The 14,197-nt window shown below is 41.4% G+C and overlaps 1 protein-coding gene across 16 annotated transcripts in view; it reads left to right on the top strand.

Annotated features, from left to right (window-relative positions):
- IGSF3 (immunoglobulin superfamily member 3) overlaps window positions 1-14,197 on the top strand; it is a 98,703-nt gene that overhangs the window by 45,018 nt on the left and 39,488 nt on the right. For 14 of the 16 annotated variants that reach the window (XM_089917192.1, XM_089917201.1, XM_089917204.1 and 11 more), the window contains one exon: window positions 9,429-9,806. The exons of 1 other annotated variant lie outside the window; for it this stretch is intronic. In XM_089917192.1, coding sequence (XP_089773318.1) covers window positions 9,429-9,806 — 378 coding nt within the window. Of the gene's footprint in view, window positions 1-462; window positions 8,568-9,428; window positions 9,807-14,197 lie in introns of those variants that run through there. One more of the 16 variants, XM_089917215.1, reaches the window with a different exon arrangement.

The raw sequence follows: 14,197 nt of genomic DNA on the forward strand, positions 1-14,197 counted from the left end.
CAGCCCTCTCTTGAAAATATCTAAGGGCCCACCTTGAATTACCTCATTAGCAACAACTTCTGTATGGTCAGAGTCTCCTTGTGAATAACAAAAGGCTCTATAACTAAGGAAATGCCCAGAGTTTTAGGAGCTGTGGGCCAGGAACTAGGGGACAAAGACCAAATATGTAGTCTTTCTTGTTACTTGGGCTTGGCTGCTTGCTGCTTGAAAGGCAATACAAGAGACACATGTTGGCTGGAAAGGAAAGGTTGCTCTATTCAGGAGGCTGGCAAAACCCAACTCCAAGATTCTGCCTGACCCTGAAAGGGAGAATCATTTGCGGAGGGGGTCAGAGTCTTCGTTATCTTCCACTGTTTGCAGACTTTCTTTTGATTGGTTGGTGGTGAAGTAACAGGCCAGTGCTCCAGGAATCTTCCACCTGGGTGGGGACCTTAGTACCTGCAGAAGAACTCAAAGGTATTGTTGATGTTTTTTTCCTTGAGGAGGAACCAGGACCCTGCCCCACGGCTGCTCCTCCTCAGTTCCTGCATTCCTTAATCACTTGCCATTCTATTACCCAGTATTTTCTTTCTCGTCCTTTTCTTTCTTTGTTTTTTTAAGAGTCTCTTTTCTTTTTTAAAAAAATTTATTTTTTTGAGATATCGTTGACATTTAACATTATATTAGTGTCAAGTGTACAACATAATGATTCGGTATTGTATATGTTGTGAAATTGTTACTGAACCAAACTCAGGTCTACTTGCTTGATGCACACAGCAAAGCCAATCTACTGACACTGGGTTGTGGTGAAGGAAGGTACAGCGTTTATTGCAGGCGCCTAATGCGCAAAAGACCCAAACTCCCCAATGGTTTGTTTGTTTGTTTGTTTGTTTGTTTGTTTGCGGTACGCGGGTCTCTCACTGCTGTGGCCTCTCCCGTTGCGGAGCACAGTCTCTGGACGCGCAGGCTCAGGGGCCGTGGCTCATGGGCCCAGCCGCTCCGCGGCATGTGGGATCCTCCCGGACCGGGTCACGAACCCGTGTCCCCCGCATCGGCAGGCAGACTCTCAACCACTGCGCCACCAGGGAAGCCCGGTAGTACTATTTTTTAATTTTTTTGAGGAACCTCAGTATTGTTTTCCATAGCGGCTACATCAATTTATATTCCCACCAACGGAGCACAGAGATTCCCTTTTCTCCACATCCTCACCAACACTTGTATTTTCTTGTCTTTTTGATAATAGCCATTCTAATACATGTGAGCTGATACCTCATTGTGATTTTAAGTTGCATTTCCCTGATGATGTTGAGCGTCTTTTTGCGTGTCTATTGGCCATTTGTGTGTCTTCTTTGGAAAAAACATCTGTTCAGATCCTCTGCCCACTTTTTAATCAGATTGTTTCTTTGCTGTTGAGTTGTATGAGCTCTTTATAAGGACTTTATTTTCTTTAGAGCAGTTTTGGTTTTTCAGTAAGATTGAGAGGAAGATACAGAGATTTTCCATATACCTTTAGTCCCCACACATTCATAAATTGCCCCATTATCAACATCACTCATCAGAGTGGTACGTTTTTTAACCAAGAATGAACGTGTATTAAAACATCATAATCACCCAAAGTCCATGGTTGACCTCAGGGTTCACTCTTGGTGTTATACATTCTGTGGGTTTGGACAAATGTATAATGAATGACATATATCCATCATTGTATTGATAGTACCATACAGAGTATTTTCACTGCCCTAAAAATACTTTGTGCTCTCCGTATTCATATCCCTGCCCTCCACAACCACTGATCTTTATGGAGACTGATTTGTCTCCATAGTTTTGCTTTTTTCAGAATGTCATTTACTTGGAATCATACAGTGTGTAGCATTTTCTGATCGGCTTCTTTCACTTAATAATATGTATTTTCAAGTTCCTCCGTGTCCTTTCATGGCTTGATAGCCCATTTCTTTTTACTGCTGAATAATATTCCATTGTCTGGATGTATCACAGTTTATTTATCCATTCACCTACTGAAGGACATCTCATTTGCTTCCAAGTTTTGGCAGATACGAAGAGAGCCGCTGTAAATATCCATGTGCAGGTGTTTGTGTAGACAGAAGTTTTCAATTGCTTTGTGTAAATACCAAGGAGTGCAATTGCTGAATTGTTTGGTAGGAATATGGTTACTTTTACAAGATACCACAAGACTGTCCTCCAGAGCATCAGTACCATTTTGCATTTCTGTTGCAGGAAGGGAGACCCCTTCCAGGGCCCGAGAGCGGGCTCTTGTCTAACTCTCGGAAATGAATTGTCCGAGGAGACACACGTGCTGACAAAGCAGGAGACTTTATTGGGAAGGGGCACCTGGGCGGAGGGCAGGAGGGTAAGGGAACCCAGGAGGACTGCTCTGCCACATGGCTCACAGTCTCAGGTTTTATGGTGATGGGGTTAGTTTCCGGGTTGTCTCTGGCCAATCATTCTGACTCAGGGTCCTTCCCGGTGGCATGCACGTCGCTCAGCCAAGATGGATTCCAGCGAGGAGGATTCTGGGAGGTTGGTAGGACATGTGGACTGGCGTCTTCTCTCTCCTTTTGACCTTTCCCGAATTCTTCCGGTTGTTGGTGGCTCGTTAGTTATGTGTTCCTTACCAGATCTCCTGTTGTAGAATAACTCATGCAAATTGTTACTGTCTTTGCCTGGCCAGGGTGGGCGGTTTCAGTCAGTGCTTCCCCTAACATGTCCACCAGCAGTGAATGAGCATTCCTGTTGCTCTGCATCCTCACCAGCACTTGGTGTTGTCAGCATTCCAAATTTTGGTCATTCTACTAGGTGTGTAGTAGTATCTCATTTTTGCTTTAATTTGCATTTCCCTGATGATGTATGATGTGGAGCATCCTTTCATATGCTTACTTGCCATCTGTATATCTTCTTTGGTGAGGTGTCTGTTAAGGTCTTTGGCCCATCTTTTAATCAGGTTTTTTTTTCTTTGTTTTAGGAGTTAATTTTATGTTTTACAGTACAGTTCATTATCAGATGTGTCTTTTACAAGTATTTTCTCCCAGTCTGTGGCTTGTCTTCTAATTCTCTTGATATTGGCTTTTGCAGAGCAGACATTTTAAATTTTAATGAAGACCAACTTATCATTTATTGCTTTCATGGATAATGCCTTTGGTACTAGGGCTGAAAGGACATCACCATACCCAAGGTCATCTGGGTTTTCTCCTATGTTATCTTTTAGGAGTTTTTAATTAATTTATTTATTTATGGCTGCATTGGGTCTTCGTTGCTGCATGCGGGCTTTCTCTAGTTGCAGCGAGTGGGGGCCACTCTTCATTGCGGTGCATGGGCTTCTCAATGCGGTGGCTTCTCTTGTTGCGGAGCACGGGCTCTAGGCATGCGGGTTCAGTAGTTGTGGCACGTGGGCTCAGTAGTTGTGGCTCGCGGGCTCCAGAGCACAGGCTCAGTAGTTGTGGTTCACGGGCCCAGTTGCTCCGCGGCAGGTGGGATCTTTCCGGACCAGGGCTCGAACCCGTGTCCCCTGCATTGGCAGGTGGGTTCTTAACCACTGTGCCACCAGGGAAGTCCGCTCTTAGGAGTTTTATAGTTTTGCATTTTACAATTAGCTCTGTGATCTATCTTGAGTTAATTTTTGTGACGAGTGTAAGGTTTGTGTCTAGATTCATTTTTTTTTTAATGTGTCTAGTAGTTTGAACACCATTTGTTGAAGAGACTGTCTTTACTCCACTTTTCCTTTGACCTGTGTCAGAGATCAGTTGACTGTATTTATGATGCTAATGTAAATGGTATTGTGCTTTTACTTTTAGATTCTATTTATTCATTATTGGTATATAGGAAAGCAGTTGACTTTTGTATGTTAACCTCTTGTATCCTGCAGTCTTGCTGTAATCTCTTAATTCAGGAGTTTCTTTGTCAGTAAAACCTTTTTTATTTTTACATAGGCAATCATGTCACCTGCAAACAAAGACAGTTTTATGACTTCCTTCCCAATGTGTATACCTTTTAAGTCTTTTTCTTGCCTTATTGAAAAGGAATGGTGAGAAGGGACATCTTTGCATTGTTCCTGATCTTAGTGGGAAAGCTTTGAGTTTCTCACCATTAAGTGTGATGTTAGCTATAGGTTTTTTCTAGGTAGTCTTTATCAAGTTGAGGAAGTTCCATTCTGTTCCTAGTTTACTGTGAGTTTTCTTAATGAATGGGTGTTGAATTTTGTCAAATACTTTTTCTGCATCTGTTGATATGACCACGTGATTTTCTTTTTTAGTTTGATGTGATATGTTATAATACATTGATTGATTTTCGAACGTTGAACAACTACACCTGGGATGAATCTCATTTGGTTCTGGTATATAATTCTTTTTATATTTTTTGGATTCGATTTGCTAATATTTTGTTGAGGATTTTTGCACCTATGTTCATGAGAAATATTTGTCTGTAGTTTTCTTATAATGCCTTTGTTGATTTTGGTATTAGGGTAATGCTGGCCTGATAGAATGAGTTAGGAGGGGGTATTCCCTCTGTTTCCATCCTATGAAAGAGATTGTAGAGAATTGGTATAATTTCTTCCTTAAATGTTTGGTAGAATTCGCCAGTGACCCCATCTGGGCCTGGTGCTTTGTGTTTTGGACGGTTATTAATTATTGATTAAGTGTCTTTAATAGGTATAGACCTATTCAGATCATCTTTGCTTCTTGTGTGAGTTTTTGCGGATTGTATATTTCAAGGAATTGGTCCATTTCATCTAGGTTATCAAATTTGTGGTCATACAGTGGTTCATAGGATTCCTTTATTATTCTTTTAATTTCCATAGAATCTTATAATTTCCTCTCTTTCATTTTGGATATTAATAACTTGTCCCCTCTTTTTTCTTTGTTAACCTGGCTAGAGGCTTATTGATTTTATTGATATTTTCAAAGAACCAGCTTTTGGTTTCATTGACTTTCTCTGTTGATTTTCTGTATTTAATTTCATTGATTTCTACCCGAATTCTTATTTCTTCTGCTTGCTTTGGATTTACTTTATCCTAATTTCCTAAGGTAGAAACTTAGATTATTGACTTAAGATTTTTATTCTTTTCTAATTCAATGCTATAAATTTTCCTCTAAGCACTGCTTTCCCTGCATATCATAGGTTTTGCTAAGTCATATTTTAATTTTCATTTATTGATAGTTTAAAAGTATTTTTTAAAATTTCTCTTGAGATTTTCTTCTGTGACCTGTGTGTTATTTAGAGGTGTGTCGTTTAATCTCCACATATTTTGGTATTTTCCAGTTATCTTTCTATTATTGATTTCTAGTTTAATTCCATTTGGTCTACCAGCAGATATTATATGATTTCTATATTCTAAAATTTGTTAAGGGGTATTTTATGGCCCAGAATGTGGTCTGTGTTGGTGAATGTTCCATGTGAGCATGAGAAGAATGTGTATTCTACTGTCGTTGGATGAAATAGTCTGTAGATGTCTGTTGTATCCAGTTCATTGAAGTTGTTGTTGAGTTCAGCTATGTTCTTATGGATTTACTGCTTGCTGATTCTGTCCATTTCTGAGAGAGAGGTGTTGACATCATCAACTATGCTAGTGGATTCATCTTTTTTTCCTTGCAGTTCTATCAGTTTTTGCCTCATGTAGTTTGATGCTCTGTTGTTATGTGCATATGCAGTAAGACCTGTTATGTCTTCTTGGAGAATTGACTCCTTTAATCATTATGTAATGTCCTTCCTCATTCCTGATAATTTTCCTTACTTTGAAGTCTGTCTAAAATTAATGTAGCCACTCCAGCTCTTTTGATTAGTGTTAACATGGTATATTTTTCTCCATTCATTTACTTTTAATCTGTTTGTCTTTATGTTTAAAGTGGGTTTCTTGTAGACAAGATATAGTTGGGTAGTGTTTTTAATCCATTCTGACAATCTCTGTCTTTTAATTGGTACATTTAGACCATTGACATTCAAAGTGATTATTGATATAGTTGGATTAATATCTACCATATTCATTACTATTTTTTGTTGCCCTTGTTTTTTGTTCCTATTTTTGTCTCCCACTCTTTTTATGTCTTTTGTGTCTAGTCCTTTTTATACAGTTATATATAATACTTGGATCATTTTAATTTAGAGAAGTGATAACTTACTTATTGCAAAACAAAGAGCACAGAAATGTCTAAAGTAAAAAATATTATTTTTGATCCCTGCCCAGAGGAACCTTCTATTGTAGGCTGAGAGGGAAGATGGAAGGGACAGTGGGGTCAGGAGATGCCTTGGCCAGGGTCGGGGCTCTTTTTTTTTTTTTTCTTTGCGATATGCGGGCCTCTCACTGTTGTGGCCTCTCCCGTTGCGGAGCACAGGCTCCGGACACGCAGGCCCAGCGGCCATGGCCCACGGGCCCAGACGCTCCACGGCACTTGGGATCCTCTCGGACTGGGGCACAAACCCGTGTCCCCTGCATCGGCATGCGGACTCTCAACCACTGCGCCACCAGGGAAGCCCGGGGCTCTGTCTTTTTGAAGGTAGCAGCATCTAGGAAAATGAGATCCGGACAGCAGGGGCAGTGCCAGGAGAAGGAAATGGGGAATGTGGGGTATAGAATGGGAATTAAACTGCTGAGAAGAAAAAGTTAATTTCTATTTCTATGTTAAGGTCCACTTCCTAAGAGCAGCATTATTTTTAAGGGTCAGAGGCCCTTTGTGGGGTCGGAAGGAAATGCAGAAGGCATTTAATAAGCAGGTGCAGCTGGATGTGTATGGTTAAAGTACAATCTAGTCTCTATTTATTTATTTATTTGTCATGACTGTTTATAACCGGCTTCCGACTCGGACAAGTTGTTTTGACCCTGATGCCCTGGCTCATTCAGGCCACTTAACACTGTTTACCTTTCAGGGGAATAATGTGTATGATCCCTCGATCTAGTGCTTTTGTAAGGTCTGTAAATAGAATGCAGTCTAGGTGAGCTCAGTATTGCATCATCATAGCCAGTATCTGATGGGCCTCAGCTGCTTTCTTCTGCCCATTCACTAGAGGAGAATGAAACTTTCTTGACCCAAATCAGCAAAGGGAGGAGCTCAAAGCTATTGAGAGTCTTAAATCAGGATCTGGTCTTTAATTTGGGCACCTGGCTGGCACTCTGTAGATAAAGACATCTCGACACTGCTCTGCATTAGAGTTTTTAAAACTCCTAATGCCCAGGCTTCTGCACACCAGACCAGTTACATGGGGTGGGGCCCGGGCCCTGTTAGTTTTTAAAGCTTTCCAGGTGATCCCAGTGTGGGTCTAAGGTTGAGAAGTAGTGCCCTACCAAAGATGCTGGCTGGGCCTGACCTGCTTGCAGCCTCCTTTGCAGCGGGTGGGGCGTGGTTGTGGCTGTTTTGTCGTAGAACATTGAAATGCAGGGAGACCTAAAAGTTATGAATGTAGTTACATTGTTTTCAAAGTTCTGCATCTCTGGAGAACTGCAAACATTTGGTTCAAGTGTCATTATATACATATATATATATATTTTAATTGTTGTAGGACACATAGTAAAAATGTTACACACTAAATTTTAACATACTGAAAATAACTAATGAGCTGTCTTCTCCATGACCTTCAATATAGTTGTGAATGCTGTCAACCAGAATGTATCACGTAAATTCACGTACCACCTCCATCTGTTCATTTGCCACCTCTCCCCACCCCCCTTTTCACTTTCCTTCTGCTGCTTAAGCCAAGGTGGGGTTCCACGTAAAATTTTGTTTGGGAGAAAAGGTTGTGCACGAATAAAAGTTTATAAGCCACAGGCCTTTCCTTGTAGCGTCTGTTTTAGATTAGATCAGCTTGCTTTGAGGCTCAAGCATCCACCGGGCTGGGCTTAAAGTTGCATCCTGCTAGGATTTGAGCTGTCCCGGCTGTTCCCCAGCTGGATCCACTGCAGATAAGTTTAAGCTGGGGCAGCTGTGATTGCCTTTTGGAGGGAGAGTGGGTGAAGCTTTCATGGGAGTGGGAGTGGGCTGCAGCTGTGGCTGGAGGTGGGTGACCCCACAAATGGTGTCATCGTCAAGAGGCCATTGGCGTGTCCTTGAGGGATCACTGGCCAAAATCCTGTCCTCTCTGGATCCAGAGCCACAGAGTATTCCAGCCAGGAGGGGCCCTAGCTAGCAGCTCTTCCTTAAGGACTAATTATGGGCTAGGCCCCCATGCTAGGGGCTTTATATATGTTATCTAATTCAGTCTTTTGATAACTCTACGAGGCACACATGATTATCCCTATCTTACAGATGAGAAAACTGAAGCTTGGAGAGGTTAAGTAACTTATCCAAGGTCACAACTAATCTAATAAGTGACAAAGCCAGCATTGGCACACGTGCTAGTCCACTCCAAAGCCTTCTTAGAAATCATTTTGTGGATGAAGAGATCAAGGTACAAGAGAGGAAAAGCAGCTTGTCCAAGATGGCACAGCCAGCTCCAGTTCCTGGCAAAGCTGTGACTAGCCCTCACCTGCTCTTTCTGCCACAGTGCTGTGCGCCCCCTGCTGTCAAGGGGAAGGCCACAGGGGTGTGCCCCCCTCCCACCTTCTCAGTGGCTCAGGCAGAATCAGTTGTGCTGGCATGGAATGAGTAAGCAAACTCACTATATTTCCCGCCCCTGAGTCTGCGAGGGGAGACCATGTTAAGAACATGGAGAAGGCAGGCAGAGGCCAGGCGGAGACGCTTATCCCAGCCAGAAGGTGGGGCGGCCGGTGGTGAATCAGAGCTCAGTCTCCAGAGCAGCCTGACTTCCTTGTTATGGGGGGGGCGCCGTCAGTTGCCCCCATCGGCGGCGTGTGGGCATCTGGGCGTCAGGGATGTGCGTCAGCCCTTTCCATTCCTGTTCATGTGTACTCCGAACAGCGGCCTGCAGGAGCTCAGCTTTGCCTCCGCATATGGAGGGAAGAGGGTGTAACGAATGCTCTACATAGTGTCACGGGAGTAGCTACCTCTTGCAGATAAGGGTGCAGCACCAAAGAAAGGGCCCCAGGACTCCCTCCTACCAGCCCTCTAATCAAGAAAGGAGCATTTATTTCGTTTCAGCCAGATTGCAAGGCAGTTGGTTTTATTTGTTTTCCTCTGAATTTGTGCCAAGGATTCAACTTTTCCTGCTCATTTTATTAAAAACTTTATAAAGGGCATTAATAAATAGATATAAAACTGCCGCATAAATGACAGAGGGACTAAATGAAATTCCCAAGAGTCAGCCATTGAATAAGTAACAGAACCATGTCCTTGCGTGATCAAATTCCCATATATGCAAATTAGAGACAGTGCTTTACCACAGTGTTTTAATTAATATTTATAAATCAAAGAGCGCCTCAGAAAGGGCCAGTAAGCTACTTATATTATTACCATGTCACACGAATAACAAAACTTTTGAACATTGCTGCCTGCTTTGCATTTTGGTCTGAGAAGTAAGTGAGCCTGTTGTGTGTGTCTCCCCCACAGGGGTAGTGTCAGCACAGCGGCAAGTCGCCGTCCAGGAAGGACCCTTGTACCGCACAGAGGGCTCCCACATCACCATCTGGTGCAACGTCAGTGGCTACCAGGGGCCTTCTGAGCAGAATTTCCAGTGGTCCATTTACCTGCCTTCTGCCCCTGAGCGCGAGGTCCAGATTGTCAGCACCATGGACTCTTCCTTCCCTTATGCCATCTATACCCAGCGTGTCCGCAGCGGGAAGATCTACGTGGAGAGGGTCCAGGGGAACTCGGCTTTATTGCACATCACCGATCTCCAGGCCCGGGATGCTGGGGAGTATGAATGCCACACGCCCAACACCGATGAGCGATACTTCGGGAGTTACAGTGCCAAGATGAACCTCATGGGTAAGGAGATAACTGTGTTCACATGGCTGCTGTTCTGTCTGAGTGTCATAGTCAGTGTGAGCTGCTATCATAAATTATCATAGACTGCACTGGGTGCTTAAACAACAAGCATTTTATTTCCCAGTTCTGGAGGCTGGAAGTCCCAGATCAGGGTGCCAGCATGGTTAGTACTGGTGAGAGCCCTCTTCAGGGTTGCAGAGTACTGACTTCTTGTCTCCTTACATGGCAGAAAGGGAAGGAGAAAGCTGTCTGGGGTCCGTTTATAAGGGCACTAATCCCAGGGACTTTCCTGGAGGTCCAGTGGTTAAGACTCCACGCTTCCACTGCAGCGGGCACGGGTTCAATCCCTGCTCTGGGAACTAGGACCCTGCATGCAGTGTGGTGCAGCCAAAGAAAAAGGTGGGGGGCACTAATCCCATTCATGAGGGCTTCACCCTCATGACCTAATCGCCTCCCCAAAGCCTCATCTCCAGATACCATCACACTGGGGATCAGGTTTCAACACAGGAATTTGGGGGGGGAACATAAACATTCAATCCATAACACTGAGTCACTTCTTTTATAGTGCAGTTTTATTTGACTTTAAAAGGAGAATCCAAAGCTCCCCAAATATTTTAGAGGTCAACAGGTAGCGTAAGTGAACCAAGTTTGTGTGTTCACTTGTAAATAGTAGAAAGCTGAAGCTAAAACTTAAAGAAGATCTAATGTAGATGTTAAGAATTTCAGAGAAGGTTAACTGACCCTCGAGCTGGTGAAAGGGGCTATAAAAATAAAAGGCAAGGACATGTGTGGTTGATAAGCTGAAGGACTGATGAGGAACGCTAAGCAGGTGACATCGGCTGGAAGAGAGGCCAAACCTCTGAGAAACTATGGGCCTTTGTCTTTTTTTAAATTTTATTTATTTTTTTATACAGCAGGTTCTTATTAGTTACCTATTTTATACTATTAGTGTATACATGTCAATCCTAATCTCCCAATTCATCACACCACCACCACCATCCCTCCCGCCACTTTCCCCCCTTGGTGTCCATACGTTTGTTCTCTACATCTGTGCCTCTATTTCTGCCCTGCAAACTGGTGCATCTGTACCATTTTTCTAGGTTCCACATATATGCGTTAATATACATATTAACGCATATTTGTTTTTCTCTTTCTGACTTACTTCTCTCTTACTGACAGTCTCTAGATCCATCCACGTCTCAACAAAAGACCCAATTTCGTTCCTTTTTATGGCTGAGTAATATTCCATTGCATGTGCCTACCACATCTTTTTTATTCATTCGTCTGTCGCTGGGCGTTTAGGTTGCTTCCATGACCTGGCTATTGTAAATTAGTGCTGCAATGAACATTGGGGTGCATGTGTCTTTTTGAATTATGGTTTTCTCTGGGTATATGCCCAGTAGGGGGATTGTTGGGTCATATGATAATTCTATTTTTATTTCTTTAAGGAACCTCCATACTGTTCTCCATAGTGGTTGTATCAATTTACATTCCCACCAACAGTGCAAGAGGGTTCCCTTTTCTCCACACCCTCTCCAGCATTTGTTGTTTGTAGATTTTCTGATGATGCCCATTCTAACTGGCGTGAGGTGATACCTCATTGTAGTTTGGATTTGCATTTCCCTAATAATTAGTGATGTTGAGCAGCTTTTCATGTGCTTCTCGGCCATATGTATGTCTTCTTTGGAGAAAAGTCTATTTAGGTCTTCTGCCCACTTTTGGATTGGGTTGTTTGCTTTTTTAATATTGAGCTGCATGAGCTGTTTATATATTTTGGAGATTAATCCTTTGTCCGATGATTCATTTGCAAATATTTTCTCCCATTCTGAGGGTTGTCTTTTTGTCTTGTTTGTAGTTTCCTTTGCTGTGCAAAAGCTTTGAAGTTTCATTAAGTCCCATTTGTTTATTTTTGTTTTTATTTCCATTACTCTAGGAGGTGGATCAAAAAAGATCCTGCTGTGATTTATGTCAAAGAGTGTTCCTCCTATGTTTTCCTCTGAGAGTTTTAGTGTCCAGTCTTACATTTAGATCTCTAATCCATTTTGAGTTTATTTTTGTGTATGTTGTTAGGAAGTGTTCTAATTTCATTCTTCTACGTGTAGCTGTCCAGTTTTCCCAGAACCACTTATTGAAGAGACTGTCTTTTCTCCACTGTATATCCTTGCCTCCTTTGTCATAGATTAGTTGACCATAGGTGTGTGGGTTTATCTCTGGGCTTTCTATTCTGTTCCATTGATCTATATTTCTGTTTTTGTGCCAGTACCATATTGTCTTGATTACTGTAGCTTTGTAGTATAGTCTGAATTCAGGGAGTCTGATTCCTCCAGCTCCGTTTTTTTCCCTCAGGAGTGCTTTGGCTATCCGGGGTCTTTTGTGTCTCCATACAAATTTTAAGATTTTTTTGTTCTAGTTCTGTAAAAAATGCAACTGGTAATTTGATAGGGATTGCATTGAATCTGTAGATTGCTTTGGGTAGTATAGTCATTTTTACAATATTTATTCTTCCAATCCACGAACATGGTATATCTCTCCATCTGTTTGTGTCATCTTTGTTTTCTTTCATCAGTGTCTTATAGTTTTCTGAGTACATGTCTTTTACCTCCTTAGGTAGGTTTATTCCTAGGTATTTTATTCTTTTTGTTGCAGTGGTGAATGGGAGTGTTTCCTTAACTTCTCTTTCTGATCTTTCATTGTTAGTGTATAGGAATGCAAGAGATTTCTGTGCATTAATTTTGTATCCTGCAACTTTACCAGATTCATTGATGAGCTCTAGTAGTTTTCTGGTGGCATCTTTAGGATTCTCTATGTATAGTATCATGTCATCTGCAAACAGTGACAGTTTGACTTCTTCTTTTCCAATTTGTATTCCTTTTATTTCTTTTTCTTCTCTAATTGCTGTGGCTAGGACTTCCAAAACTATGTTGAATAATAGTGGTGAGAGTAGACATCCTTGTCTTGTTCCTGATCTTAGAGGAAATGCTTTCAGGTTTTCACCATTGAGAATGATGTTTGATATGGTTTTGTCATATATGGCCTTTATTATGTTGAGGTAGGTTCCCTCCATGCCCACCTTCTGGGGAGTTTTTATCATGAATGGGTATTGAATTTTGTCAAAAGCTTTTTCTGCATCTATTGAGATGATCATATGGCTTTTATTCTTCAATTTGTTAATATGGTGTATCGCATTGCTTGATTTGCATATATTGAAGAATCCTTGCATCCCTGAGATAAATCCCACTTGATCATGGTGTATGATCCTTTTAATGTGCTGTTGGATTCTGTTTGCTAGTATTTTGTTGAGAATTTTTGCATCTGTATTCATCAGTGATATTGGTCTGTAATCTTCTTTTTTTGTAGTATCTTTGTTTGGTTTTGGTATTGGGGTGATGGTGGCCTCATAGAATGAGTTTGGGAGTGTTCCTTCCTCTGCAGTTTTTTGGAAGAGGTTGAGAAGAATGGGTGTTAGCTCTTCTCTAAATGTTTGGTAGAGTTCACCTGTGAAGCCATCTGGTCCTGGACTTTTGTTTGTTGGAAGATTTGTAATCACAGTTTCAGTTTCATTACTTGTGATTGGTCTGTTCATATTTTCTATTTCTTCCTGATTCTGTCTTGGAAGATTATACCTTTCTAAGAATTTGTCCATTTCTTCCAGGTTGTCCATTTTATTGGCATAGAGTTGCTTGTAGTAGTCTCTTAGTATGCTTTGTATTTCTGCGGTGTCTGTTGTAACTTCTCCTTTTTCATTTCTAATTTTATTGATTTGAGTCCTCTCCCTCTTTTTCTTGATGAGTCTGGCTAAAGGTTTACCGATTTTGTTTCTCTTCTCAAAGAACCAGCTTTTAGTTTTATTGATCTTTGCTATTGCTTTCTTTGTTTCTATTTCATTTATTTCTGATCTGATCTTTATGATTTATTTCCTTCTACTAACTTTGGGTTTTGTTCGTTTTTCTTTCTCTAGTTCCTTTAGGAGTAAGGTTAGATTGTTTATTTGAGAGTTTTCTTGTTTCTTAAGGTAGGCTTGGTATTGCTGTAAACTTCCCTCTTAGTACTGCTTTTGCTGCATCCCATAGGTTTTGGATTGTTGTGTTTTCATTGTAATTTGTCTCTATGTGTTTTTCGATTTCCTCTTTGATTTCTTCAGTGATCTCTTGGTTATTTAGTTACATATTGTTTAGTCTCCATGTACTTGTGTTTTTTACGTTTTTTTCCCTGCTATTGATTTCTAATCTCATAGCATTGTGGTCAGAAAAGATGCTTGATATGATTCCAATTTTCTTAAATTTACCGAGGCTTGATTTGTGACCCAAGATGTGATCTATCCTGGAGAATGTTCCATGTGCATTTGAGAAGAGAGTGTAGTCTGCTGTTTTTGGATGGAATGTCCTATGAAT

Source organism: Delphinapterus leucas, chromosome 1 (assembly GCF_059928025.1).
Source record: "Delphinapterus leucas isolate spDelLeu-1000000601 "Yukka" chromosome 1, BTC_Dleu_Yukka2, whole genome shotgun sequence".
Taxonomy (NCBI): Eukaryota; Metazoa; Chordata; class Mammalia; order Artiodactyla; family Monodontidae; genus Delphinapterus; species Delphinapterus leucas.